We start from the raw sequence: 27,042 nt of genomic DNA on the forward strand, positions 1-27,042 counted from the left end.
TAACATAAGTGTGCAGGGCAATAAATCGCATCCTGCTACGAAGAACCGTGACTCTGGGAAATGCGCATGAAATAGTGGAAGGCTTTGCAAAGATGGGTTTCCTTAAATGTGGAGGGGCTATAGATGGCACACACACTACAATTTTGGCACCAGAACATCTTGTGACTGAGTACATCAATAGGAAGGGGTACTTCTCCATGGTGTTGCAGGCGCTTGTGGATCACCCTGGGCGTTTCACTGATAACAATGCAGAGTAGTCCTGAAAGGTGGATGACGCATGCATCTTCAGGAACACCAGCCTGTATAGAAAGCTACAAGCGGGGACTTTCTTTCCAGACCAGAAGATTACAGCGGGGGATACTGATATGCCCATAGTGATCCTAGACACCTGGCGTACCCCTTACAGCCATGGATCATGAAATCTTACACGGGAAACCTGGATAGCAGTAAGGAGCAGTTCAACAACAGGCCGAGTAGGTGCTGGATGACTGTGGAATGTGTCTCTGGCAGATTAAAGGTGTGCTGGCAATGCTTTTATGGCAGGTTAGACCTCAATGAGGATAATATTCAGAGACCCGCTGAAGTATCCATGGGGCTCTTGGCGGTGGGGTCGCCACTGAGGATAGTGTCCACCTCCTTACAGAGCTAGCGGGTCTTAGGTACAGCACCAGAGTGAGGGTTCACCTCCCTCACCTAATGGTTTGCTTGCCTCAGCTCTATTATCTTCACTCTGCACTACAGAGTGTCCCGATAATAGCTCTTTTCACAAAAAGTCTTGAGAAATGTGCCTGTAGGCATTCCAATTCCTATAGCTCAAGCACAGCTGGGATTGCACAGCCTCCTGTCCCCATATACTGATCAGATCCAACAGCTCCACAGTGGTGCAAGCTGGAGAGCGTTTGCTGCAATAACCTGCCATGATCACCTGGGAAGATGTGATCAGACCTCTCCACCCCAAGCAAACAGAAAATGGAATTTCAAAAATTCCCAGGGCTTCTAAGGTGGAGGGCCAGATGGTTGTTTACCTGGCTGTAGGGCAGTGGAGTTCAAACTGTTGACCAGAGCAGACACAATGGGCATTGTGGGACACCTCCTGGAGGCCAATTAAAGCAATAAAACCAGCGTGGTGTCTACTCTGGCACTTTGTCAACAAAAATTTTGCACAAAAAGCCTTATGTCTATCATCAGGGTGGTTTTATTTATTTGTCAACAAAACTTTGTAGCGCAGACAAGGCCTAATTCTTTGTTGAACCCAGGTATACTTTTAGCTTTCACAATATCCCGAAGGCAATGAGTTCTACAATTTACATTGTGTGAAGTACTTCCTTATGTTTGTTTTAAACCTGCTGCCTATTAGTTTCATTGGGTGACCCCTGGTTCTTGTGTTACGTGGCGGAGTAAACAACACTCCTGTATTCACTTTCTTCATACAACTCATGATTTTATAGACCTCTACTGTATCCCCCGCTCAGCCTCATCTTTTCTCCAACCTGAACAATCCCAGTCTTTCATCTCTTTCAAATGGAAGCTATTTCATTTTTGTTACCTTTCTCTGTACGTTTTCCAGTTCTAATATATCTTTTTTGAGATGGGGCAAACCAACTGCATGCAGTATTCAAGGTATGGGAGGACCATGGATTTCTATAGTGGCATTTTATTTTCTGTGCTATCTATTCCTTTCCTAGTGGTTCCTAACATTGTTCGCTTTTTTGATGGTCACTGCACACTGAGCAGATGTTTTCAGAGAACGATCCTTGATGATCTTTCCCTTGAGTGATAACAGCTAATTTAGTCCTGATCATTTTGTATGTATAGGTTGGATTATTTTCCCAGTGTGCATTACTTTGCATTTATCAACAATGAATTTCATCTGCCATTTTGTTACCTGGTCCCCCAGTTTTGTGAGAGCCCTTTGTAACTCTTCAGTTAGTTTGGACTTAACTACCTTGAGTAATTTTGTATCATCTGCAAACTTTACCACTGCACTGTTTACCCCCTTTTCCAGATCATTTATGAGTTTGTTGAACAGCACTGGTCCCAGCACCTCTTTCCACTGTGACAAATGACCATTTATTCCAACCCTTTGTTTCCTGTCTTTTAACCAGTTACTAATCCATGAGAGGACCTTCCCTTTTATCTCATGACTTCTTACTTTGCTAAAGAGCCTTTGATAAGTGACCTTTCTGAATGTTCTAGTACACTATATCCACTGGATCACCCTTGTCCATATTTGTTGACAGCTTCAAGGATTAGTTAAGTGTTTGTTTCTTTCAACAAAAAGAAAATATTTTAAAATAATTTTACTACAAAGGCAACGTTAGAGCATGTACTACCTCCACACCATAGTCTCCTAAAGTTTTTCAGCACACAAAAAAATGCAATACAAAATTAGGTTCAAAAGGAGATGCACTACATGCATCAAGAGGGAAACAAAACTAACATGGAATACCACTTCAAATACAGCAAATCCCCAGAGATTAGAAGCTTTGCAGACACCGACTACGCAGAGGCTGATATGAAACATAAGCCCCACCTCTCCAGGGAAGGTAAGCAGCGCAGCACCACCTCTGCCAACCAAAAAGCTGGTGGGAAGAACCCTGGAATTTCCAACAAGGTTCTGATCCTGGGCCTTTGCTCAGGAGTTCTTTTATATCTACTTCTGGTTATTAAGTCATCAGTTTTGAAGATCCCCTGCCCACTAGGAGGGAAAAGCCTCCCGGCCCCCAGAAGGCCTGACTTCTTCTGCAAGAGTGCTCTATTCAGCCCCTTCCTTAACCTCCTAGCAGATGAATCTCTCCATCTATTGCTCTGCCTCTTCCAGCCTTCTTTATTTGGGTCCTCTTAACTCACATGAATAGCTTTCTAATGCTTGCCATTATAACTTATTTATCACTGCTGCTAGGCAGTTCTGAGGAGTGCAGGGAAACTGACAAACAATCACGTCAATTTCACTTTGCTGATACTTGTGAAACCTCAGAGGATCAACTGAGACAATTGGAGATGTTCACTGAAAGAGTCATGGACATAGGATAGAAAGGACGGAATATCAAAGATTCCCCCCTCCTCACAACAGCCAAGGAGTTCTGTTAGGTCAGGGATGGGCAAACTTTTTGGACCGAGGGCCACATCTGGGAATAGAAATTGTATGGCGGGCCATGAATGCTCACAAAATTGGGGTTGGGCTCTGGTTGGGGGTGCTGGCTCTGGGGTGCGACCAGAAATGAGGAGTTCGGTGTGCGGGAGGGGGCTCCGGGCTGGGATGGGGAAGTGTGAGGGGTCCGGGTTGCGGTGGGGTGGGCTCTGTGGTGGGGCTGGGGATGAGGAGTTTTGGGTGTAGGAGGGTGCTCTGGGCTGGGACCGAGGGGTTTGGAGGGCGGGGGGGGGGGGGGGGATCAGGGCAGGCTCTGGCTGGGAGTGCGGGCTCTGGGGTGGGGCTGGGGATGAAAGGTTTGGGGAGCAGGAGGGTGCTGCGGGCTGGGATCGAGTGGTTCAGAGGGTGGGAGGGGGATCAGGGCTGGGGCAGGGGGTGGGGAGAGGCTCAGGGGTGCAGGCTCCCAATGGCGCTTACCTCAAGCGGCTCCTGGAAGCAGCAGCATGTCCCTTCTCCGGCTCCTATGTGGAAGTGCACCATCCGTTGGAGCATGTACAGGCTGGAGCGGGGGTGTACAGGAGTGGAGATGCGGGACAGATTCCAGGAGCTGCATGGAGCAGCCCCCGACCCTGTGCTCTGGCTGGAGTGCCAGAATGGGGCCATGCCGAGGCTTCTGGAGGCCACATAGTGCTTCCCCCAACCCTGTGCCCCAGCTGGAGCGGGGCCACACCATGGATTCCAGGAGCTGTGTGGTGAGTCCCCTGACCCTGCTCCCCGGCTGGAGCACTGGAGCAGGGCAAGCCCCAGCTCTCGCTCCCCAGCGGGAGCTTGAGGGCTGGATCCAGCCAGCGGGCCGTAGTTTGCCCACCCCTGTGCTAGGCAGAACCAGGACAGTGATGTTATCAGACACCTACTAATCAGAGGCTTATAAAGAAGATTAAACTGCTGAGCAGGACGGAGGTGCAGCACCCTAGTAAGAATTTTAGCATCCTCTATGTGGTGGATGGAGGGTGGAGACCGCTTTGTCGAGAGGCAGCATCCTTCTAGAATGATTCCCTTCCATCCACTTCTAGCTAATAAATTACCACAGGGGGAAATAGAATACTCACCTCACTAGATAACTGGAAAATAAACATAAGGAAGAGGATCATTCAAGAAACTGATGATGCAGCCTAATCTGTAGGATTATGTGCATCATAAAAATCTGCAGTTAAAAAGAGCCCTCTTTTCCAACCATCTCAAAGTACTTAAAGGTTAATTACAGCCCTAAGACACACTTGAACATCAGTAAGCCCTAATTGACAGGGGAAACTGACACATATATTTAAGTTACTCTGCTATAGTCCAACTGTGTCAGTGATAGGAACAGAACCAAGATTACCTGTCTCCAAGTTTTGTGCTCTGATCAGTAAATGATCAATATCATTATCATAGATTCACAGATTCCAAAATCAGAAGGCACCGCTGTGATCATCTAGTTCAGGGGTGGGCAAACTTTTTCGCCCCAACGGCCACATCTGGGTACTGAAATTGTATGGGAGGCCATAAATGCTCACGAAATTCGTGGTTGGGGTGCAGGATCTGGATGGGGGTGCGGCCAGAAATGAGGAATTCAGGGTACGGGAAGGGGTGGTTGGGTGTGGGCTCTGGGGTGGGGATGGGGATAAAGGCTTGAGGGTGCAGGAGGGTGCTGTGGGCTAGGATTGAGGGATTTGGAGGGGGATCAGGGTTGTGGCAGGGGGTCGGGGTGCAGGCTCTGGGCAGCGCCTACCTCAAGTGACTCCCAGAAGCAGCAGCATGTCCCCCCGCTCTGGCTCCTACATGGAGGCACGGCCAGGCGGCTCTGCGTGCTGCCCTGTCTGCAGGTGCCACCCTTGCAGCTCCCATTGGTCACGGTTCCCAGCCAATGGGAGCTGCAGGGGCAGTGTGCGGAACCCTGTGGCTGCCCCTCTGGGTAGGAGCCGGAGGGGGGACATGCCACTGCTTCTGGGAGCTGTGCGGAATGGGGCAAGCCCCCAATTGTGCTACCCAGCGGGAGCTCAACAGCCAGATTAAAACATCTGGAGGGCTGAATGGGGCTCCCAGGCCATAATTTGCCTACCCTGATCTACTCTGACCTCCTATATAACATAGGCCACACAATGCTCCCAAAATAATTCCTAGAATATTCCTAAAATAACTTCCAGGAAAATATCCAGTTATAGAATCTACCACACACCTTGGTAAACAAACAATGGTTACTTACTCTCTCAAAAATTTCTGCCTTATTTCCAATCTGAATTTGTCTGGCTTCAAGTTCCAGCCACAGATTGGGGATTATATCTTTCTCTGGTAGATTGAAGAGACCGTTATTAAATATTCGTTCCCCATGGAGGTACTTACAGAATGTAATCAAGTCACCCCTTCACCTTCTTTTTGTTAAGCTAAAAAAAACTGAGCTCCTTGAGTCTGTCACTGTAAGGCAGATTTTCTAATCCTTTAATCATTCTCACCGCTCTGCTCTGAACCCTCTCCCATTTATCACCACCCTTCTTGAATTGTGGACACCGAAGAAAGATAACCCTTCTTGAATTGTGGACACCGAAGAAAGATAACCCTTCTATTCCTACTCGAAATTCCTGTTTATGCACTCAAGGACTGTATTAGCCCTTCTGGCTACAGCAGTGAGCTGGGAACTCATGTTTAGTTGATTATCCACCATGACACTTTTTTCAGAGTCACTTCTTCACAGGATAGATTACATAATATTGAAACTTTGCTGAGTGCTCTAAATACATCCTACAACTGTTTGCATCTTTGGTTCTACATGCCAAACTAAGCAACTGTCCAGCCTGTTAGTCACTTCCTCCCTAGAAAGCAAAAATAATAGCTTGTAATAAATATGCAATACTTTCAAAGCACACATATGACCTCTATTAAAGCCAATTAATTACTAAATTAACAGTATGAAAAACTTGGTGGTTTTAATTTGTAACATAAATCCAAAAAATCCCAATTTCACTATGCTGAAAGTTGTTTGTTGACAAGGATAGTGGTCTTTCAAGATCTCTATGCTCAAAAGGAACAGTGAGTTTCAGAAAGGGGCAATTTTATTTATTTTAAACAGGAAGGTTCTCTTTGTTTCTCTCCCTTTTGTACTTTTCACCCCACAAATCATGGCCTGTTTTTGATCTTTTCCAACTAGTACGCTTCTTTAGGCAGAGAACTCCTCGCCCTGAATGTCTGTGAAGAGACAAAAAGAAAAAGGAGTACTTGTGGCACTTTAGAGACTAACAAATTTATTAGAGCATAAGCTTTCGTGAGCTACAGCTCACTTCATTGGATGCATACCGTGTGATCATCATGAAGTGAGCTGTAGCTCATGATAGCTTATGCTCTAATAAATTTGTTAGTCTCTAAGGTGCCACAAGTCCTCCTTTTCTTTTTCCAGATACAGACAAACACTGCTGCTACTCTGAAACCTGTGAAGAGACACATTCTACTAGCACTATGGAAAATAATTCAATGATATTTTAAACAAATCAGTTCTCCTCTGTAAAGTCATCTATACATTACAATATAAACACCACAAACCAGAAATTCTAATTCTCAGATTACTGATAACACATAAATTTACAATCTGAAGAGATTGTTTTGGCCTAAAAAAATTATTCAAAAGCCCTATGTGATGGTCTTAAGATGTTGGTTACTGTACTGTCCCTTGCTTCAAGAAAGCATCCTTATGATTCTATCTAGGTTTTGATAGAACACTTATCAGGATAGTATTCAAGAATGTCACAACAACCTTATGAGATAGGAAAGTATCTGCATTTAAATTAGGTAAAATGAGGCAAATAGTGACACCAAAGCTCTCACAAGAAATCTATGGCAGAACCAGTAATTGAACCAAGATCTCCCTCTAGCTCAGTGCATTTATTACAAAGCCACACTCTTCTATTACTGAAAATTCATACTTTGTGTTCTTTTTGCCCAATGTTTTATTTTACCTGGAAATGGAAAATTAAATAAATTGGATGACTAAATTATATATGCTAGTTACTCAGAAAACCCAGCCAAAACCATTATAATACTGAAGCAATTCTACAAAAATAAGCATGAAGTGGGTTGGTTTGTTTGAAAACTTAAATCTGAAACTATGGATAAGGTACTTAAGGGAAACGCTGGTTATGACAAAGCATTTATTTATTCACTCATGTGAGAGAACGTGGCCAGAATCAGCGTTCTGAGAGCAGGATCAGTAAGGAAGCGGTGAGTTGTATGAATGCGCACATCTGGTGATAGAGTTTAAAGGCGGAGCCGGTAACCTCAAGGTTATAAGTCTGACTGATAGCGGGTGGGGCGGGAAGCCGTGGAGAAGTTGGCGACGCAGATTCCCGTCTCGCAGCAGGAGATGCGGAGTTAGGCTTTGCTGTGAGCAGTTCAGGCGGCGGCGGCTTTCACGTCCTGTGGTTGTCACAGCATCTCCTTCCCACCAGGAAGGCTTTTGCAGCGCGCACGGCAGAGAAGCGCCAAGTGACTCACAGCACTTTAAATCCACCTCAGGAAAACTCTCGCCACAGCTACGGGAGAAAAGCCCACGCGCCGGGATGACCCCGCCACTTCCCTCAGGCCCCAAGTTGCGAGAAGGGTGGGTAACTTCGTGGCTCTCAGCCCCGGTCCGGTAACTGCCCCCACCCGCCACAAAGCAGCCCCCGTTACTCACGTTGCAGGGGCCGGTACGGGACGCTCCTCCTCCGGGCTTTCGCTATCAGTCTCCCCCCCGGAACCGCAGCTAGAGCCGCCACTGCTGCTACTGTCGGTGGCGTCCGAGTCACAAGCCCCCTGGGCGGCCCGGAGCCTGGCGGTGGCGCTGGCCGCCAGCTGCCGCAGGTCAGGCCCCAGGACGCGAGGGAGGCCGGCGGGAGCCGCCCGCCCCATGTACCGCACCAGCCCGGCCAGCTGCTGCCGAACGTGCCGCTCCACCTGCCGAGCCTGCAGCGCCCGCAGCCTCCGGCACAGGCTGCGCGCCCGTCCCCACAGCGCTGCCTGGCGGCCCCGCGCCGCTGCCTCCTTGCCCGGGGGCACCTCGGAGGGCGGCTCGGGGAGCGCTGGGGCCATGGCCGCCGCCATGCGGGGGCCGAACGGGACCGAGAGCGACGCCTCACGGGGGGCCCGGGCTCTCCATAGGCGCAGCAGGTTCTGGCGGGCTCCTCTTCCCCTCCACAGCCGCCTCCCCACGGCCGAGCCCGGACAATACAGCGCCCAGGGCGCCGCCTCTGTCAGGGCGCCCAGTCAGGCCCACCACCGCGCGCACGCGCATATCCACGGCCCTCCGCCCCACGCAGGCAGACCGCTCCCCTCCCCCGCCGGCCCAGCACATGCGCACACCAACCCCATCGTCTCCACTCATGGCGCCGTCCCCACGCTTTCCACTCTACGCAAGCGCACTCGGAGACCCCGTCTTCCTCTTTTCATTGTATCTACGCCTGCACCGGGCTGTCGCCGTCAACAACTCCAGTCTCACTGAGGGGGGAGGCACCTCCACTCTGTTCTGATTGGTTCTTCTGCTACTATCTCCGCCACCCCATATACTCTCCTTCACTGGGGGAATTCTATCTCCTTCAACCACATAATGAAGGAGAAATGGACAGCTCGCTGTACCAATCGCAAGTATTATTTCCCCCCATCCCGCCAAGTAGGTACAGCCGAGGAGATATAAGGCTGGACGGGGAACGGGGCGCTGACTGCCCTCCCGTGGTATCACTAACACTTGCTGGTTTCCCCAGTGGAGGGGCTACACAGCCAACCTAATTCCTCACCTCTGCAAGGAAGTCAACCAGGCCCTGGGGCTTCACCTTTGTTCCATGCCCTGAATGCAAGCAGAGCAGCAAAAAGGGATTAGCATGATTCCAGTACTTTAAGGTAGAGATGGCAAGGGGTCCAAAGAAAGCTTATGCTCAAAAAGAAAAGGAGTACTTGTGGCACCTTAGAGACTAACCAATTTATCTGAGCATAAGCTTTCGTGAGCTACAGCTATGCTCAAAGAAATTGGTTAGTCTCTAAGCTGCCACAAGTACTCCTTTTTGCGAATACAGACTAACACGGCTGCTACTCTGAAACCTGTCCTTATGCTCAAAGAAATTTGTTAGTCGCTAAGGTGCCCCAAGTACTCCTGTTCTTTTTGCGGATACAGACTAACACCGCTGCTACTCTAGAAACAGAACTGTCTCTCTAAGGGAATGTACTTAAAGCACTGTCTTACCCAAGCTGTTGTTGCTCCCACATCTTTATAGCCCCCCCATACACACTTTAAGCACTTCATGATTGTATACAAGCAAAGCAGCTAGCTTTGTGCTACAGAGACCCTGACAGTTTTTCTTCCTTCTCTATTTACAAGCAGACATAAGAGCAGGATATTGGTGTTAGAGTACCACACATTTCTCTCTGTGCTTCAAACACAAGCCCAACCTCAATCATCAACTGACTTTTTATCCAGCCAACAAACCAAACATCCAGGTTCAGCAACTACCTAGGAATACTCTCTGGGACTTGCCACCTGGGCAACTCAGAGTCGTGCACTATTTTCAGTTTCATTGTTGCCAACTCTCCCAATTTCTTTGCAACACTGGTGACTTTGGCTAGAGTCTCAATCATTCTAAAAAGCTCCAGCCCTCTCACATATTTCACTTCTATCTTGAGGAAACCCCCTTATATGGCTGCTTTCCCCACTGCCCCGCCTCTGGAGGAAGAGAAGCCATAGGGAGCCGCTGCAAGAAGCTAGTAGAGCTCCCCACCCTCCAGGAGCTGACAAGTCTCACAGGAGGGAAACTGAGAACAGTTAGAGCCCAACAGCTCAGGCTGCACCCTCCTTCCCTCCAATAGATAACAGGGCAGCTCTTCTGTTCCTCCCCTCTCCCTTCCTGCAACACTGGAGCTGGGAATGGTGAGTGAGAGAGGCGAGGAGTCCCTGGAGCTGCTCCCACCTCCAGCTTGGAAGGGGAAGAAGAAGGGGATCCTGCTGCAGGCCTCTGTACTGCCATCTCCCCTTCAAAAAAACAACACCCCAACAACCCTGGGACAGGGATGAAGAGCCCCAGGAACTGCAAGAGGAGCAGAGGGTGAGGCTGGGAGGGAAGGCAGAACTGATGCTGGAGGTTGGGAGAGGGGTCAGAACTAATAGACAACTGAGGAAGGCAGGCAAACGTGGGGGTGAGAGCTCCTCCAATGGAGATCAAAGGTTACCTTAATACGTTTGGGAGCAATGGCAACACTAATTGTCACAAATACACTTGGGGTGGGCAGTGTGAGTTCAAAAATCAAGACAAACCAAAATCAATGTTTTTAATGTATTAATTTTGCTGCCAATCTCATGATTATTTTTTTTAAACTGGGGTTGCCAATATTCAGTTTATATAAAGGCAACAGACTGGGATCACAGTAGAAAGATCAACATCCTGGAAGGCAGGTGTATGTGTGAAAGGGTTGTAGGAGATTGGTTTACTCACAGAAACAGTGCCTTTAAAAGGTCTTTTCATTGTATACATTTGATCAGGAACAGTGAGGACTTGGAGATTTGACAAACCCTAGAGCAAACATGAAAATTAAAGCCATAAACACTGAGCATAACAAAAGCTTTCCATTCATAGATCTCAAAGGCATATTACCAAGCTAGTCAAATATCCTCATTTTACCATGGGGAAGCAGCTTGTCCAAGGCGACTCAGTAAGTCAACATAGCAGCAGAACTGCAAGTAAAATTCAAGTTTGTCTCACAGACATGTATCCTTTGCATGGGACCACACACTTAGTTAAACAGATAAACAGTGTTACTCTGAACAGTTAGGTGACTAAGTTAGTTCAATAAGAGTATTAATTAGGTGCAATACAAGTAAATTAAGAAGAAAAAATTAGTCTACTAAGAAAATCGGAACAGCCATCATTTAGAAACTGACAGTCAAAAAGTCTTTAAAAAAAAAAAAAAAAAAAGTCATGAGACAGCCAAAGAACACCTGCTTTTTGAAGTGGACTCTGTGACAAAGAAGAAGCAAGTTTTCCACATGCGGTCATCAGAAGCTTTTAAATTTATTTTGGGAAGGGACCACAACAATTTTATTTGACTGAAATTCTACTGGTACAAAAGTAAACTATATTACATTTTATTGGTTTAAAAGAGGCTCATGACAAACTTCCTCTACTAGCATAATGGGTTATAAAGATTATAATAACATGAGTCATATCTGATTAAATTCCTAACTGTTGTTCTTAGCCTTTCATTCTGGGAAAATATTTAGTGTTTATAATTATCTATTAACTTAAATGGATAAAAACTATTTCAATATTCGTTTTTACTGTATTTTCTAGCAAAGCTGAGGAAAGACTTCCATTACTAGCTTCTATTTTCAGGCATTTATAATTCTGAAAAGTTTCCTCTCTGGGATGATATTTGTCGTGCTTGTTTATAAAAAGAAAAAGGGGCAGAAGGAGAGAGATTTAAGAAGGTCAAAAGCTTTGTTTTCCAGAGAAACCTTAAGAGAAGCATATTTGCTTCTAGGCAAAGTTAAGTACAAAATTAATGTAAAATCTTAAATCATTTTTAATTGGGAACTAGTCTTCTTGATACAATAATCAGAAAAAAACACTTAGAGTGATTCTTTTTTTTTTTTTTTAATCACTAATAGTGTTGGCATAAGGCTATTTTATAATGAAAATACAACTGATATATTGCTATTTCTTGGAAGGCTGCAGCATTCTGCTTAAATCAGGAAACGTACAGTAACACCCTAGCACAATACACATCTTGTCATGTTTTGTTGCTTAAAGTGAAGTTCTCTCTAAAACATGAGACTAGAAATAGTGGAGTTCCAAGTTTATACTTAGTAACTTCGATGCTTTAAAGATAAGTTAAACATTACCTGCCATAATTATCCAGTACAGTAGCCGTTTTTAGTGTTTTTTGTTAGCAACTCAGTAACTAAGTTCCTTCAGAACACTTGGATGTGCGAACTGTGCCTGGTGATTTTTACAGCTTTTAATTTAACAATTTGTTCCAGCATCAACTCTTCTGGCAGCAATCTTTGATAATACCTCATCTATATTATCTACTCTCTTTCGGTATCTCCTTCATCTTCTCTGCCATCAAGAATGATGCTGAGAAGCTAAATAAATGATTTCTGTGAAATTTGTTTATCTTCATTATTTGCTCCCTTTAATTCCTGGTGATCCCGCACACTCAATTTTTTTCCAGGCTTTCTGGTGATCAATTTTAAAAAATTTCTTGTTTTTATACCTTAGCTATTTGCTCTTCAAATTTCACCTTAGACTTCCTAATTTCTGTCTTCAGCATTGCCTGCTAATTTATGCTCCTTTTTATTAGTTTCACTACAATTAGATTTCCAAATTCTGAAAGATTTTGGCTGAGTTTGAATAACCTCTTGAACATTGTAATTTACCCATACTGGTTTACTTCTTGCTTTTTTGCTTCCTTTTTGTTCAGAGGCATGCATGTTTTCTCAGAGTATTGTTTCCTTATATAGCAAACATCCGTGCCAAATCTAAGGCATTTGTTTTCTTTACTTTTGACTCCATGGCCTTTTTGGCTAGATTCCTTATTTTATTGAAGTCTCCCTTTTTAAACTTATCTTTCTTCTCCCTAGTCAGTGACATGTAAATTTCACTACTTTATGGTCACTATTATTTAGGGGCTCAGCTATTGTTAATTCAAGCACCTCAAAAACTACAATAAGATTTTCAAATTAATCCTCAAACTCAAAATATACAGTTTAGAGAGAACTTTATTAACCCTGTTAGAATGACAGGTTTCAGAGTAACAGCCGTGTTAGTCTGTATTCGCAAAAAGAAAAGGAGTACTTGTGGTTAGTCTCTAAGGTGCCACAAGTACTCCTTTTCTTCCTGTTAGAATGGAAACTCTGGAGGAACCTGGATTATGGTGGAGAAACTGTGCCAGCATAACAAATTTTATTTTAACTGTGTGACCTCAGTTGCCACTCCATCCAGGACATCTCTAGTGGCTGTAAGAGTTTCTATTGAAATTATTTCATTGTTAAGTTTAAATATCTAGTCTAGAATTATAAAGAAAGTCACCTGAATGACCAGATATAGGACCACATGGCAGTCTGCTGAAAGACAGCCTGACATAATAGTGTTGAAACCCTAATTATATAAATTGTTCTACATGTGAAGACTCCGATGCTGCACCTAAAGCAGTTTGCAGGGTCAGGGCCTAATAGCATCAATTGCTCTCATTTGTCTCAATGGTTGAAAAATCTGAAGCCTAATGATGATCGGTAAGGCTACGATTTAGTCACGGAGGTCACGGCAGTCACGGATTCTGTGACTTTACTGGACCTCTGTGACTTCTTCAGCTTCAGCTGAAGCAAGGGCTGGAGCCAGGGATATGCTCTGCACATAGCCCTGTGGCTTGTGGTGGGGGCCGCCTCTAGGGCCGTGTGCCCCCACCCCATGGCCATGTACTCCTACCCTGTGGCTGTGCATTTCTGCCAGGAGACTTGTACAGTTAATTTCAGTAAAAGTCACAGGTCATGGGCTCCGTGAATTTTTGTTTGTTGTCCGTGACCTGTCCATGATTTTTTACTAAAAATGACAAAATCTTAGCCTTAATGATTGGAGGTGAAAGAGGAGAAGCCACCAAAAAGGGCAAGGAAAGTGAGATATAAGCAGTGTTCTACCATTCTTCCCCCCGCACACACACCCCCACACCCAAAACACACTTCACTGCCTATAGCCACTGAAGACCTAAAATTGAAGATTTTTTTAGACAAATCTAATTTATTTTCACTACTTATGTTGTGTTTGGAACTTGATTCATTATGGATAGATTCAGTTTCATGTTTATGACTTTGGGGGTTGTTGTTTTTTTCCTTAGGTAAGTGTGTTGAAGATACATAGACATAAGTGTTTCTTACTCGAGCCCAGTACTGAAATTTTGGGAATAGAAGTTGATTGTTGGTGATCGTTAGCACCAGTTAAAAAAAAAATAATCAAAAAGATGATCCGCTTTGTGCTCATTTTGCAGTTACAAGGAAAAAGAAGCAGTGAGCTGCATTTAGACTTCAGGTCATACTTTGGTACCTCTGAATTACTCCTTAGAAATTAACAATGCTTGGAAACGGAATATTGAAAGCCTGCAAGATATTTTAAAGGAAGCTTGGGCAAATATTGTACTCTGTAGCCAGCATGTTTCAAGGAAACAGAGAAGCACTGGTCACTGAACATGCCTAATGTTTAAAATAATGGCACCTTCCCTATTATACCCTCTTTGTTAATAAGCAGTAAAACTCCCCTTCCTACACCACTCCAAACCAGTAACTTTTCTTAAGTTTACTTCAAACAGTCTATTTTACCCTCAAAATCCTGAGCATTCAGACATCAAACCCAAAGGATAGGTGCTCACTCTTCATTAACATTATTCCTTCATATACAGCCCATCTGTAGAGGTCTCAGAGGGATAAATGTTGCCTAATTCAATATTTTTGGCTGCCGTCCCCCAGTCTCCAGACCTAACCAAACCTGGTTCAATCATTTTTCTCATAATTATTCAAGAGCTGGAATAAGTGTAAAGTGGGCTATATTTGAAGCTCCCTACTAATCAGATAGAGGAACAAATGAAAGTGCAATACCAAAAAGCCACAAAGTCTTTCTTCCCACCCCATACATTGTACTCCTGCCATCTCTGTTCATTCTGGATGCATTCTAAAGTCAGAATTGCCTGATTTTACCACGGTTGTGAGTGAAGTTGGATGAAAGTTATGGGAGATAAGAATCATAGAATATTAGGGTTTGAAGAAACCTCAGGAGGTCATCTAGTCCAATCCCCTGCTCAAAGCAGGACCAACACCCACTAAATCATCCCAGCCAGGGCTTTGTCACGCCGGGCCTTAAAAACCTCTAAGGATGGAGATTCTACCACCTCTCTAGAGTAACCCATTCCAGTGCTTCACCACCCTCCTAGTGAAATGGTGTTTCCTAATATCCAACCTAGACCTCCCCCACTGCAACTTGAGACCATTGTTTCTTGTTCTGTCATCTGCCACCACTGAGAACAGCCTAGCTCCATCCTCTTTGAAACCCCCCTTCAGGTAGTTGAAGGCTGCTATCAAATCCCCCCTCACTCTTCTCTTCCGCAGACTAAATAACCCCAGTTCCCTCAGCCTCTCCTCGTAAGGCATGTGCCCCAGCCCCCTAATCCTTTACGTTGCCCTCCACTGGACTCTCTCCAATTTGTCCACATCCCTTCTGAAGAGGGGGGACTAAAACTGGACACAATACTCCAGGTGTGGCCTCACCAGTGCCAACTAAAGGGGAATAATCACTTCCCTCGATCTGCTGGCAATGTTCCTACTAATACAGCCCAATATGCCGTTGGCCTTCTTGGCAACAAGGACACAGTGCTGACTCATATCCAGCTTCTCATCCACTGTAATCCCCAGGTTCTTTTCAGCAGAATTGCTGCTTAGCCAGTAGTCAGCCAGATGCCAGTAGTCAGACATTTCTTACCTTCAGGTGACTCCCTTGCATGTCCCATTGCATTTTGTTCCACTCATTTTCTGTCTGACTGGGAGAAGCAAAGCTCTGCACTGTAAGCCACAGCAAAAAGTTTGGAACTGGAATACGTTTTTCAAGTTTAGCATTTAACCTGGAAGGGAAAAATTAAAAAAATAAGAAAACAAGCATTTGTTTTCTGATGCAGTTTTAATTATGTGGACAAAAAAGGAATTTTACAAATGTAATGGAGAAACCAATTACTTTTTTAAAAAAGTATACATACGTATGGATAGAAAGAAGGAGCTCTCCCTAATAACCTTTAGTCTAGTAGTTAGGCTACTCATCCAGGATGTAGAAGACCCCAGTTCAATTAGCCCCTCTGCCTGATGAGAAGGAATTTGAACAGAAGTTTCCCATGAGTGTCCTAACCACCAGATTATTGTGTGATCCTCACTCTCACCCAATATTTGTTAAATCTATTCCACTTTAATTAAATTATTAGAGACCCACATCAGAATATCCTATAGTCCAATAGTTAAAGATCACCTGAGATGGAGAACCCCTGTTCTGATCCCTTCTCATCATGCAGAGAAGGGAATTTAACCAGGATCTGCCACTTCCCATGTGAGCACCCTAATGCCTCAGCTGAAAATTATGAGGGAGCAGCCCTGCTCCTCCTATACCAGCTGTTTTGTGTGGAGTTAAGCAGCCTCTGAGTATGCCCATTTGAACATGCCCCACAGGCAAGATAGATGGGGGGAAACACCTATCTTCCCCTGGTTTGAGGATCCCACCAGGACTTAGGTGTGAGATAGGCATCAGGACACCAAGAGAGAGACAGCAGTGGGTATGCCCAAAAGCAGAAACTTAGTTGCCTAAGGACTGCCTCTGCTCACAGGAGTAGCAGGTTGGTAGTCATAATGGGCCTAGCTTCTGAGGTGTGCAGAGCACTTATTTGATAGGTACTTCATAAGAATGCATCCAGTGTTAAACATTGACAAGAGATTGTCTGAGATCAGCTTTGCAGTTTGTTACATACAAAGACAGAAGGTTAAATAATGACCTACTTGCCAGGGGCAATACTAAGCTTAAATCTTAATATATCTGTTCTACATAAATTGAACAATACAGTAGTATAAAACATAAAATTTCTGAGACTGGTATGGGGACATTTGGTGCTTTCACAGAATATGAAATTGTACTATGCCTTTCATAATGACCATAACCCAAGACAGATGTGAACTTCAGATTAAAAGAGCTTATCACATATGTGACCATAGGTGTCACATGAGCATATCGATTTCACCCTTGCCTCTCTCTACTGCCAACACTTTCCTGTTATATCATTGCCTCCTGCTGTATGGACTTTATTTTCTAAGACACCAGGCCCATGTACAGCACTATATAACTAACCTAAATATACTGCTTAACGTGGCCAGCCATTTCATTATTGAAAAAAAATAGAACTATTGATCTCCAGTGTTTAAAGTGAGAACTACACACACACACACGAAGTCTTGCTGTGTTTCACTTCCTCCCACAAAATCCAAGTCTTGTTTTCTAGAACTAATCTCTGCTCTAAGAAAATAAAATAAAAGCCATAAGTCACTTACACCTATGCATTTCATTCTGAATTATCTTCAATGCCTACAGCTTAGTGTCAGGACTTCACTGATGGAGCTCCTTAGGATCTAAACAACTCCCAGTCAGACCCCCTGTTTAGGCAATTCCCATTCATCTTAGCTGAGGCTCTTTGCTGGAAGGCAAACAGGAGGAAGCTCCTTTTGTGCCTCTTACGGCCCCAGGAGCCCAGTCTCCAGCACTGTCAAGACAGTGTATTTCACTGGCACTGAACTCACTCAAAAAAATAAAAAAATCAAATAGCAGCTACCTCTCGTGCAATGAAAAGGAAAGGAGAGACAGATTCGTGCACAAACTTCCCAAGGGCAGGAGACAAATTCAATCCCCTCCCTGTAAAAGGCTGCTGAAGAGCGAGACCAAAAGCTGCCCCACGGATATGTGGTGGTGGCCTATGCGTGTGAGACGCTGCCATACCCCCTTCACTCCCACCTCCCCCCAGGCCCCAGCAGCTCACACAGGGAAGAGCTGAACTAAGGATGGGAAAGTGAAGAGGAGAAAGGCCAAGGCCAGCGCGGTGGCGGGAAGCGGGGCGTCCGCGGAGAAGACGGGGGCGCGGCGGCGGGGGGACCTGAGGCGAGGCCGGGGGCGCGGCGGCGGGGGGACCTGAGGCGAGGCCGGGGGCGCGGCGGCGGGGGGACGGGGCGGCGGCGGCGGGGGGACCTGAGGCGAGGCCGGGGGACGGGGGACGGGGGGGCGGCGGCGGGGGGACCTGAGGCGAGGCCAGGGGCGGCGGCGGCGGGGGGACCTGAGGCGAGGCCAGGGGCGGCGGCGGCGGGGGGACCTGAGGCGAGGCCGGGGGCGGCGGCGGCGGGGGGACCTGAGGCGAGGCCGGGGGACGGGGGGGCGGCGGCGGGGGGACCTGAGGCGAGGCCGGGGGACGGGGGGGCGGCGGCGGGGGGACCTGAGGCGAGGCCGGGGGGGCGGCGGCGGGGGGACCTGAGGCGAGGCCGGGGGCGCGGCGGCGGGGGGACGGGGCGGCGGCGGCGGGGGGACCTGAGGCGAGGCCGGGGGACGGGGGACGGGGGGGCGGCGGCGGGGGGACCTGAGGCGAGGCCGGGGGACGGGGGGGCGGCGGCGGGGGGACCTGAGGCGAGGCCGGGGGCGCGGCGGCGGGGGGACGGGGCGGCGGCGGCGGGGGGACCTGAGGCGAGGCCGGCGGACGGGGGGGCGGCGGCGGGGGGACCTGAGGCGAGGCCGGGGGGCGGGGGGGCGGCGGCGGGGGGACCTGAGGCGAGGCCGGGGGGCGGGGGGGCGGCGGCGGGGGGACCTGAGGCGAGGCCGGCGGCGGGGGACCTGAGGCGAGGCGGGGGACGGGGGGGCGGCGGCGGGGGACCTGAGGCGAGGCCGGGGGCGGCGGCGGGGGACCTGAGGCGAGGCCGGGGGCGGGAGACGGGGGGGCGGCGGTGGGGGACCTGAGGCGAGGCCGGGGGCGGGAGACGGGGGGACGGCGGCGGGGGCCCTGAGGCGAAGCCGGCGGCGGGGCGGCCGGTTGGGAGTGACGCAGGACTGGGCGTGAGGCGAAGGAACAGTCTGAGGCAGGGTACGGGACTTAGCGCGCCCGACAGCAGGGCCAGAACCTCGCACCTCTCCGCCTCGCTTACCTGAGCGCCGACGAACCTCCTGGTACGGCCACCGTCCACTGCCAACCCGGCCTCTAGCCCTGCCCTACTTCTCTCCCATTGGCCCGAACTGTTGCCATGGGGATAGCTCCCACCCGCCGCTCCTGGGTCGTAGCGGCCAAGGTGGCAGGTTTCATTTCCGGTGCGCACACCGGAAGCGGATTGCAGAGGCTCTTGGGAGTTGTAGTTTCGGCTGTCGCGGACCGGCGCTAGAGAGTTGTGAGGAGGTCGGTGTCGGGGACCTGGGACCTGCATCTCTCCATCCGTGGGAGGCTCCGAGCCGCCGTGTGCGTCGCGGGCGGCTGGCGGCATCTGCGCGTGTGCGCGGCGCGGGCAGGAGGGGCTCCGCGCCGGGGAGCCGGTGCGGGGGGGGGGGCGGTGCGTTGTGCCGAAGGGGAGGCTCGGCGCCTCTGGGCGCGGCGGGGATGGGGCGGCCCCGTGTGCGGCGGGGAGGCGCTGAGCCTGCAGGCGGGGGCGAGGTGTGTGTGTTGTGGGGATGGGGGGGGGCAAGGGGAGTCGGTGGGAGGCGTTGGGGTGTCTGCGCGTGGGGATGGGGGGGCAAGGGGAGTCGGTGGGAGGCGTTGGGGTGTCTGCGCATGGGGATGGGGGGCAAGGGGAGCCGGGGGGGGGAAGGTGTCTGAGCCTCGGGATGGGGGGGCAAGGGGAGATGGGGTAAGGGGAGCCAGTGTGAGGTGTGGGGGTGTCTGAGCCTCCGTATGGGGGGGGCAAGGGGAGCTGGGGTGACGTGGGGGGTGTCTGAGCCTCTGTATGGGGGGGCAAGGGGAGCCGCGGTGATATGGGGGGGAGTGCGTCTGAGCCTCCGTATAGTGGGGGAAGGGGAGCAAGGGGGTGTGTGTCTGAGCCTCCATATGGGGGGGATAAGGGGAGCCGGGGTGATGTGAGGGTGCCTGAGCGTCTGTTTCCGGGGGGCAAGGGGAGCTGGAGTGGGATTGGGGGGGGGGGGAAGGGGAGCCTGTGTGAGATTGGGAAGCTTTCAGAGATGTGGATTTTAACAGCTGAGTTCCAGAGGCAGCTGTTCACTTCTGGGAATCTCCAGAGGAGAGCCCTGGTTTGATAGAGCTGGGGAAGTTTCTCAAGCCTGGTGTCTCCTTCTTAGTGCTAACAGCTGCAGGGGGAATAATGTTGTGGGGAATGGATGAGGTGAGAAGGTTCCAAGATGGGTATCTGGAATTGGAAGCAAAACTGGCAAACAAAGCTGCCAGCTGATTCCTTTTTCCTGCAACCCCACTGGTCCTCAGCCCTGCTGTAGAGCCCAGTTCCTTGACTCCACATGCAGCCCATCTGCCTGGTGCTATGTCTCTGGGCTCCCCATTGGGCCCACAGACCTGGATTTTGCAGTGGGACTGGGCTGGGTGTGCAGCAGGTGCCAGGGACCTTTGGAACTCCTTCTGCCAATGCTATCCCAAGCTGCCTACCAGCATCAGTGACCCTCCACAGCCTCACTAAACTTAGCAGCAGAAATCCCAAGAAGGCAGTGATGGAGAACAGAAATCTTCTCCAAAGAACCAGTGATCCATCAGCCTCTGTGGTAGAAATTAAAAACAGTTCTTCGAGCATTGCCTGCATGGATCCCTGTTTTAGGTGAGGAGCAAGCCTTGGGAATTTTGGAATAGCAATGTTGGAGAGGCGGGGGGGGGGGGGCTGCATGAACCTCCTGCCAGTGTCCTTTTGACCTCCCCTACACTCAACGATATACAAAGGGATGTGAATGTGGCTTAGTTTTTTCTGACTGCTATAGGCAGTGAGCAAGAGCTCTGTGGTGTAGGTTGCTTCCTTGTGTGGCCTGTTTTGGGGAAACAGCTTTTTCTATATATATAAATATAGATTTATTTATAGCTAGGAATAGTTACTGGAGATGGCCAAAAATCCTAATGCTCTGTTGAGCATTATGTTTCTGGGCTGCTCTCATGTTGTTGAGGGCCTATCTAAAAATTACTAAAGTCAAGTTTCCTGGATTCTATCTGTGTCCCTGCTGTAATTGTATTAAGTCTGTCATCAGCTAACATATTTGGTTCCTGTTCTTCTTCAGTGTGAGCATGTCTCATTCTGCTTAGTCAGGTTCTAATGCTGGGCCTGGAAATGCTTCAGCACCCAGAAACTTGGCTTGGTCATCTTATGTTGTTGATTCTAAATGTCCCATTGAACTGCCTGTTAGAAGTCCCATAGCTTCATGGTTCCATTCTCCCTAAACCCAGTGTCATGTCAAAAAGAGAGATAAACTCCCACCTCTAGCTCAGCATCAAGTCTTAACAGCAAACTTCTTGAGTCTTTGAAACACTCCATCTCTCATTATCATTCTTTTCCTTCAGCAGCAAAGATGAAAAGAAGCCATGAGGCCACCATAATTGCGGGTCTTCCTTGGTGTCAGTGTCTTCAGCAATGTCTGGTGGCAACATTGAGTGTCTTGGGATCTTCCATCTTGGTTTTGGGTGCTGTGGTATCATTGATGGTTTCTGGTTCGAGATCCTCTGTGTTAGGGATCTTGGCATTGGACCCTCCAGTTCTGGTGCTGAATCTAGCTGATGAATATTGGTTCCAGGTGCCTCAATGCTGAGTACGTCTATCCAGGCTGTTGCCTCTGTGCTGCTCTTGGATACCCAGCTGCTGGGTGGTTAGATCCAGGCTGTGACTGCTCCCAAAGCTTTCTATGTCATTCAGAGGAAACTTAGCCCAATGGAGGGAACACTGGACTATGAGCTCTGGCTCTGACACACTATGTAAACTTGAGAAAATCACTTAACCTCTCCGTCTGTGTCCTTGTTCGCCTCCCACCCTTAATCTTTCTTATCTGTTTAGACAGTCCCTGCCCCAAAGGGCTTACAATCTATTACTATGCGTTTGACCAGTGTCTGGGATAATGGGGGGGTGCAGGCATCTCATTTGGGGATCTCTAAGTGCTACTGTAATACAAATAATAATAACTTGACATTGGTGGTGTTCGTGAACTGAGCTAATCTGTTGCTGAATCTCTTTAGATCTCTGTGTTCGCTGGCTCTGATATCTCCTTCCTTGGTGCTGAATAGTGACGCATCCCCTCTTTCTCCTTTCCATGTTTCCTCTGTGCACTGTCCTGGTGGACTTGGTCTTCAGAGCCAGGAACTATCAGAGTCAACCTTACTGTCATCATTGATGAGGTCATAGATCCACTCTTGGATCTCCTGATTTCAGAATTCTTCTGACCGTCCTAGTTAAGATGAGGCCTCTCTGGTTCTCTCTGAATTCATGGTCCTCCTGGAATGAATCTCACCTATTCTATACACCAAAGGCACATTAGCCCTATTGGGCTACGTAGGTTCAATTTCTTACATTACTTACATGAGACGTCATCGTGCAAGATCTTTCACTGAAGATTTAGTCTACATGCAAGTAACTGATGTCTCAATCTTTGTCATATTTAAAGGAATGGAAGGAAGGAAGATGCCACGGATATGCCTGTTCCAAGATGTCCTCATCAAAGCCATATGCTTCTGTGACACCATTAGCGGTCACTCCCCAATAACTTTAAAGTTTTCAAGGGCTGGCTATTTTGTATCATATTGGGATAAAATGAGAGGTCAGTCCATTCCCACTCATAGATTGTCAAAGTAGATTAGACTCAACATCCACACTTGCCATGAATTAATAGAGATACCAATATCAGCAGACATGAAGGCATTTTGTACCAAGTCTACGATGACCATTACTCCAAGTCTCAGGAATGTTCATCCCCAGAGAGGTATACTAAACTGCTACCTAGAGTTCCATCCATGAATGATGTTATGATATTCATGCTGAATTACTACCAGGACTTCGCTTGTAGGTTGGATCATCCAATTTGGAGCATCCTGGAATCCTTAGTTGAGCAAGATTCTCCAGCTTTATCTCTTTGGGTCTGGGGACTGCTTGTTAATCACCTACAGTGGGTTTTCATGCAGGCAATGCTGAAAGAAATATGTAAATATTTTTCTATAGCAATTGTTACTGTTGTTCTTTGAGGATGACAGTGTGGATCCATCCAAGCAATCTGCCGTTATGTATCATTGGGCTAGGAGGGAGTCCAACCTCAACAAGTACAGCTATTGAAAATACCACGTTCATGCCCACTGTATACTCATCAGTCACCTACAGTATGGATCCATGCAGGCAATCCTCTTGAGGGATCATGTTTGTCTATTTCACTATTTTTGAAATAGACAATTAAAAATACAAAGTTATTTGGCTTCTTCACTACAAAAAATGGTTAATTACTATAGCAAAGTGTCAACTTCTTATCACCAAAATCAGTAGGTTTGGCTCTGCATGCACAAAGGGAGCAGATCTGTTGAGTATAAGAAAGGTGCCATTTTCACACAGTCACGTTTCAGAATAGAAAAGTGTTCTTGCACTTAGGCTGTTCTTGCACCACTGGAATCAATAGGATTTTTGCTATTGATTTCAGTGGGAGCCCTTTGAAAGCCTAGTAATAATAGTATCATCTGAATGGGAACACCCACAAATCTGCTTCAAATCTGTTATGAAATCTTTGTTACTCTAATTCCAAGAATGCTCTAAAACCGAACTAGTGGGTATGAGTAATAGATTATTTCCAAAATTATGTTTTGTTGCCCTTGCGTTTCTCTTTCCCCTATCAGATGTCATTAGTCCCACATTGAGGACAGTGCATTTTAAAATAAATTGCTAGCTTAACTTCTTAACTTGAGTTGGGCAAAAAACAACTGAAACATCAAACAAATGCAGGACTTTTCAGTGTGCTTTATAACTGGGAAAATACATTAACCGATATATGTCAGTCTTAAGAAAAAAAATGTGTGTTGAGGGCATGGGAGAAATCTCAAGAGCAGCCTATCAGTATGTTGTATTTCATCTCAGTGGGACTTGCTATGGCTAGATTGTGAATGCCTAGAAATCAGTAGCACCTTTCATCCTGCAAATTTCCAAAGTCTTTACAAACTTGAACTGATATTTAGAGGGATCACTTCCCCCACCTCTAGATATAACATAGCAGCTATTTAACAGAGTGCAACAACTTTATTCAGCAATTTAAGACCTCAAATAATAGATACTATAGCCAAGCAGAATGCAGTCATTCAAACTGGAATCTGATCAGAATTCAGCTGTATTCCTCACCTAAAAGATAGTTAATATCAGAAAAGCTAGTGGAGGCTTAGACATTTCAGAGAGGAATATAAATTCTAACTTCCTGCCTCTTCACCCTCTTGCTTTCCTAGGAATCAGATCTTTTCACTTTGACAGAGATGTTCTCGCTGAATTCATGTAGAAAAGGTAAGGACTTGGTTGGTTTGGGGAACTCTCTCATCTCTCACCATTATTTTTTCTTGACTGATCAGCTATAGCACTAGATCTCTGGACAAAGACATCCCGTTCATAAATAATTTTTCCATCCTTTTCTATACTGGATGATATGACAGGTGTGCCATACTGCCTGGCAATGTGACTTGATATCTCATTCATTTAAGTGTTTGTGCCACCAATACATGTTTAAATGTGCTGAAAAGGAAGGATGTGTGAGAAAATTAGTGGCCACATTGACAGTTGTTATGTGTCACTCTTTTTATAGATTCATAGATATTAAGGTCAGAAGGGACCATTATCATCATCTAGTCTGACCTCCTGCACAATGCAGGCCACAGAATCTCACCCACCCAGTCCTGCGATAAACCTCCCACCTACATCTGAGCCATTGAAGTCCTCAAAGCATGGTTTAAAGACTTCAAGGTGCAGAGAATCCTCCAGCAAGTGACCTGTGCCCCATGCTACAGAGGAAGGCGAAAAACCTCCAGGGCCTCTTCCAATCTGCCCTGGAGGAAAATTCCTTCCTTTTTAACTGCAAGGATAGCCTCACATTCAAGGGTAGAATTTGTCCCCACTCGTAAAAGTGTAAATGTTTCCCAACCATAATTGTTTGATATCTAGTACTTATGCAGCAGTGTAAATCACTTTTCAGCTAGGGAAGCTGTCTGAACAAGTGTTAATGTCACAAGTATCTGTACTTACATTAAGTAGTACAGTAAGAGAGTCATTCCATGCAGAAGCTGGAGATGGAAAAGAACTACTGTGTCATCCAGTCCATCTCCCTGACAATACAGGTTTGTTCCCTATAGTGCATTACTTAGCTCTTCATCCAGTTTAGTTCTAATTAGTTTGAATTTTCCTTTTTAATTTCATCCTCCTACTTAGTTGTATCCCTTTGTACTAGTTCAATAAGTCTCTCTCCTTCGTGTTTACATAATTCAAATATGTCAACTGTTATCATGTCCCTTTTTGTCATCGCTCAGCCAAGCTCTTGATTTAGCTCTTTTTAGTCTTCCATCATAAGTCAAGTCCCTTCAGCCACTGGTCATTGTTGTTGCTTTTTCTGAATGTCCTTCAGTAACTCTATCTTAAAATGAGCTGCTCAGAACTGAATCCAGTATGCCTGGTATGGTTGCACCAGAAATGTACAGCGAGGGTTTATTATCTCCCTGCTCTGGGAAGTAATGCCTCTGATTCACTGCTTGGGTGACATAACGTTTCATTAGCCATTCTCAATGTCAAGCTAAAAATTTAGGTCATCAATAGTCATGGATCCTATCATTTAAAAAATTAATGATATTTGACATTTGTATTTCAGTGGAAAAACTTAAGATGCCCAAGTAAAAATCTGGGCAGGATGGGAGGCTGAAGGAGAGCAGCAACTCATGAGGGCTAGTGGTTTGTCATGGCTGGACTGGGGGTAGGGACTTCATGGATTCTGTGACATGACTAGTTTTTTGAGGAAAGTCTTGAAGCTAGCATATCTGGATAAGAAGCTTCTGTACAATGCTGCTGCTGCCATCCCCTTTGCAAAGGCTCATGTAGGGGGAGAAGAAGGGTCAGCCGCGGCTCACTGCTGTGAGTCTGAACTGGCATGCAGCGGGCGAGTGGTATTAAACTATTAGTTAAATGCTGTTAAATACTTTTCATTGCAAAATAAAGGATATTTTGGTTGAAATAATGTAACCTGTGACTTCTGGCATTTTTTCCATAAATTGATTCTTGCCTTTTTTCTGTGACCAGACTTCAACTTATTGTCTAATTTACCGTGACAAACCACTAGCCCTACTACTTATATCTAATTTGCTGAATACTCTCACCCTTTTCTTTTTTTGCATCACTGTTTCTTCCTCCCATTGAATGTGTGTTTTCCATAGTCTTCCCGAGATGTACAGCTATATTTTTCCATTGTTGTATTCTCCACCAATGGTTCTCATCTCTTTAGGGCTCTCTCTATTATTTCTGCATTCACTGGTACGCATAACTCAAAACAACTTAATATAATCTGTGATTTTCCTTAATGCAATGGTTCTCAACCAGAGGTCCGAGGCCCCCTGCGGGGCTGCAAGCAGATTTCAGGGAGGCCGCCACGCAGGGCCAGCATTAGACTCGCTGGGGCCCAGGGCAGAAGGCAGAAGCCCTGCCGTATGGGGTTGAAGCCCGGGCCCTGAACCCTGCCATCCAGGGTTGAAGCCTAAACATTGTAGCTGCATGGGGGCCCCTGTGACATGAGGCCTCAGGCAACTGCCCTGCTTGCTACCCCCTAATGCCAGCCCTGGCTTTTATATGCAGAAAATCCATTATTGTGGCCCAGGTGGGCGGTGGGTTTTTATAGCATGTTGAGGGGGCTTCAGAAAGAAAAAGGTTGAGAACCTCTGCTTTAATGGACATCTTACTCCTTCAAGATCACAATGAACATGTTAAATAAACTGGATACATTGGCATTTAACATTAATCCCTTCTACACACACACTTTTTATTTCCCCCAGAAGTTTTACTTCTGCTTAACTATTTCTATCCAAACCAATTTGAAATAATTTTTCAAAATAGGGTTCATGGGGTTTAGTATCAAATCATTTGCATCTACTGAATTTCCTTAATTTGGGCAACTTGTCCGGCAAGATTTGTTCTATAGGAACCAATGCCATGTATTGCTTATGGTTGTCATCCTCCAGTCATACTTTTCTCAATATTTGTTTAATTATTATATTGGGGATAGAAGTTAGACTTATGGGGCAATAAACTGCTAGGATCATTTTAATTTTCTTTTTTGAAAATCTGTACTGCATTTTTTCCAGTGCCTCTCTGGTTGCCTGATTTTTTCAGAAATATTTGTCATTGGTACAGTAAGTTAGTTAATTTGCTTAATACCCTAAGA

The 27,042-nt window shown here is 46.8% G+C and overlaps 2 protein-coding genes across 16 annotated transcripts in view; one reads left to right on the forward strand and one right to left on the reverse strand.

The window, feature by feature from the left end:
• LOC140907905 (KAT8 regulatory NSL complex subunit 1-like) overlaps window positions 1–18,912 on the reverse strand; it is a 147,126-nt gene extending 128,214 nt beyond the window's left edge. For 3 of the 11 annotated variants that reach the window (XM_073334933.1, XM_073334934.1, XM_073334928.1), the window contains exons 1-2: window positions 18,834–18,912; window positions 15,604–15,742 (exon numbers count right to left, since the gene is read on the reverse strand). Coding sequence is in view for 8 of the 11 variants with exons in the window: in XM_073334928.1 (XP_073191029.1) it covers window positions 15,604–15,631 (28 nt within the window). In the remaining 3 variants the exon portion in view is untranslated. Of the gene's footprint in view, window positions 1–7,793; window positions 8,402–15,603; window positions 15,743–18,833 lie in introns of those variants that run through there. The other 8 variants (XM_073334932.1, XM_073334931.1, XM_073334940.1 and 5 more) reach the window with 4 other exon arrangements.
• Window positions 18,913–19,015: 103 nt separating this feature from the next.
• The window catches only part of DHX30 (DExH-box helicase 30), a 42,848-nt gene continuing 34,821 nt past the window's right edge, over window positions 19,016–27,042 (forward strand). The window contains exons 1-2 of one of the 5 annotated variants that reach the window (XM_073334945.1): window positions 19,016–19,078; window positions 24,080–24,134. In XM_073334945.1, coding sequence (XP_073191046.1) covers window positions 24,107–24,134 — 28 coding nt within the window. In that variant the 5' untranslated portion in view covers window positions 19,016–19,078; window positions 24,080–24,106. Of the gene's footprint in view, window positions 19,172–19,257; window positions 19,331–19,835; window positions 20,454–24,079; window positions 24,135–27,042 lie in introns of those variants that run through there. The other 4 variants (XM_073334946.1, XM_073334943.1, XM_073334942.1 and 1 more) reach the window with 4 other exon arrangements.

This window comes from Lepidochelys kempii, chromosome 2 (assembly GCF_965140265.1).
Source record: "Lepidochelys kempii isolate rLepKem1 chromosome 2, rLepKem1.hap2, whole genome shotgun sequence".
In the NCBI taxonomy this organism is placed as follows: Eukaryota; Metazoa; Chordata; order Testudines; family Cheloniidae; genus Lepidochelys; species Lepidochelys kempii.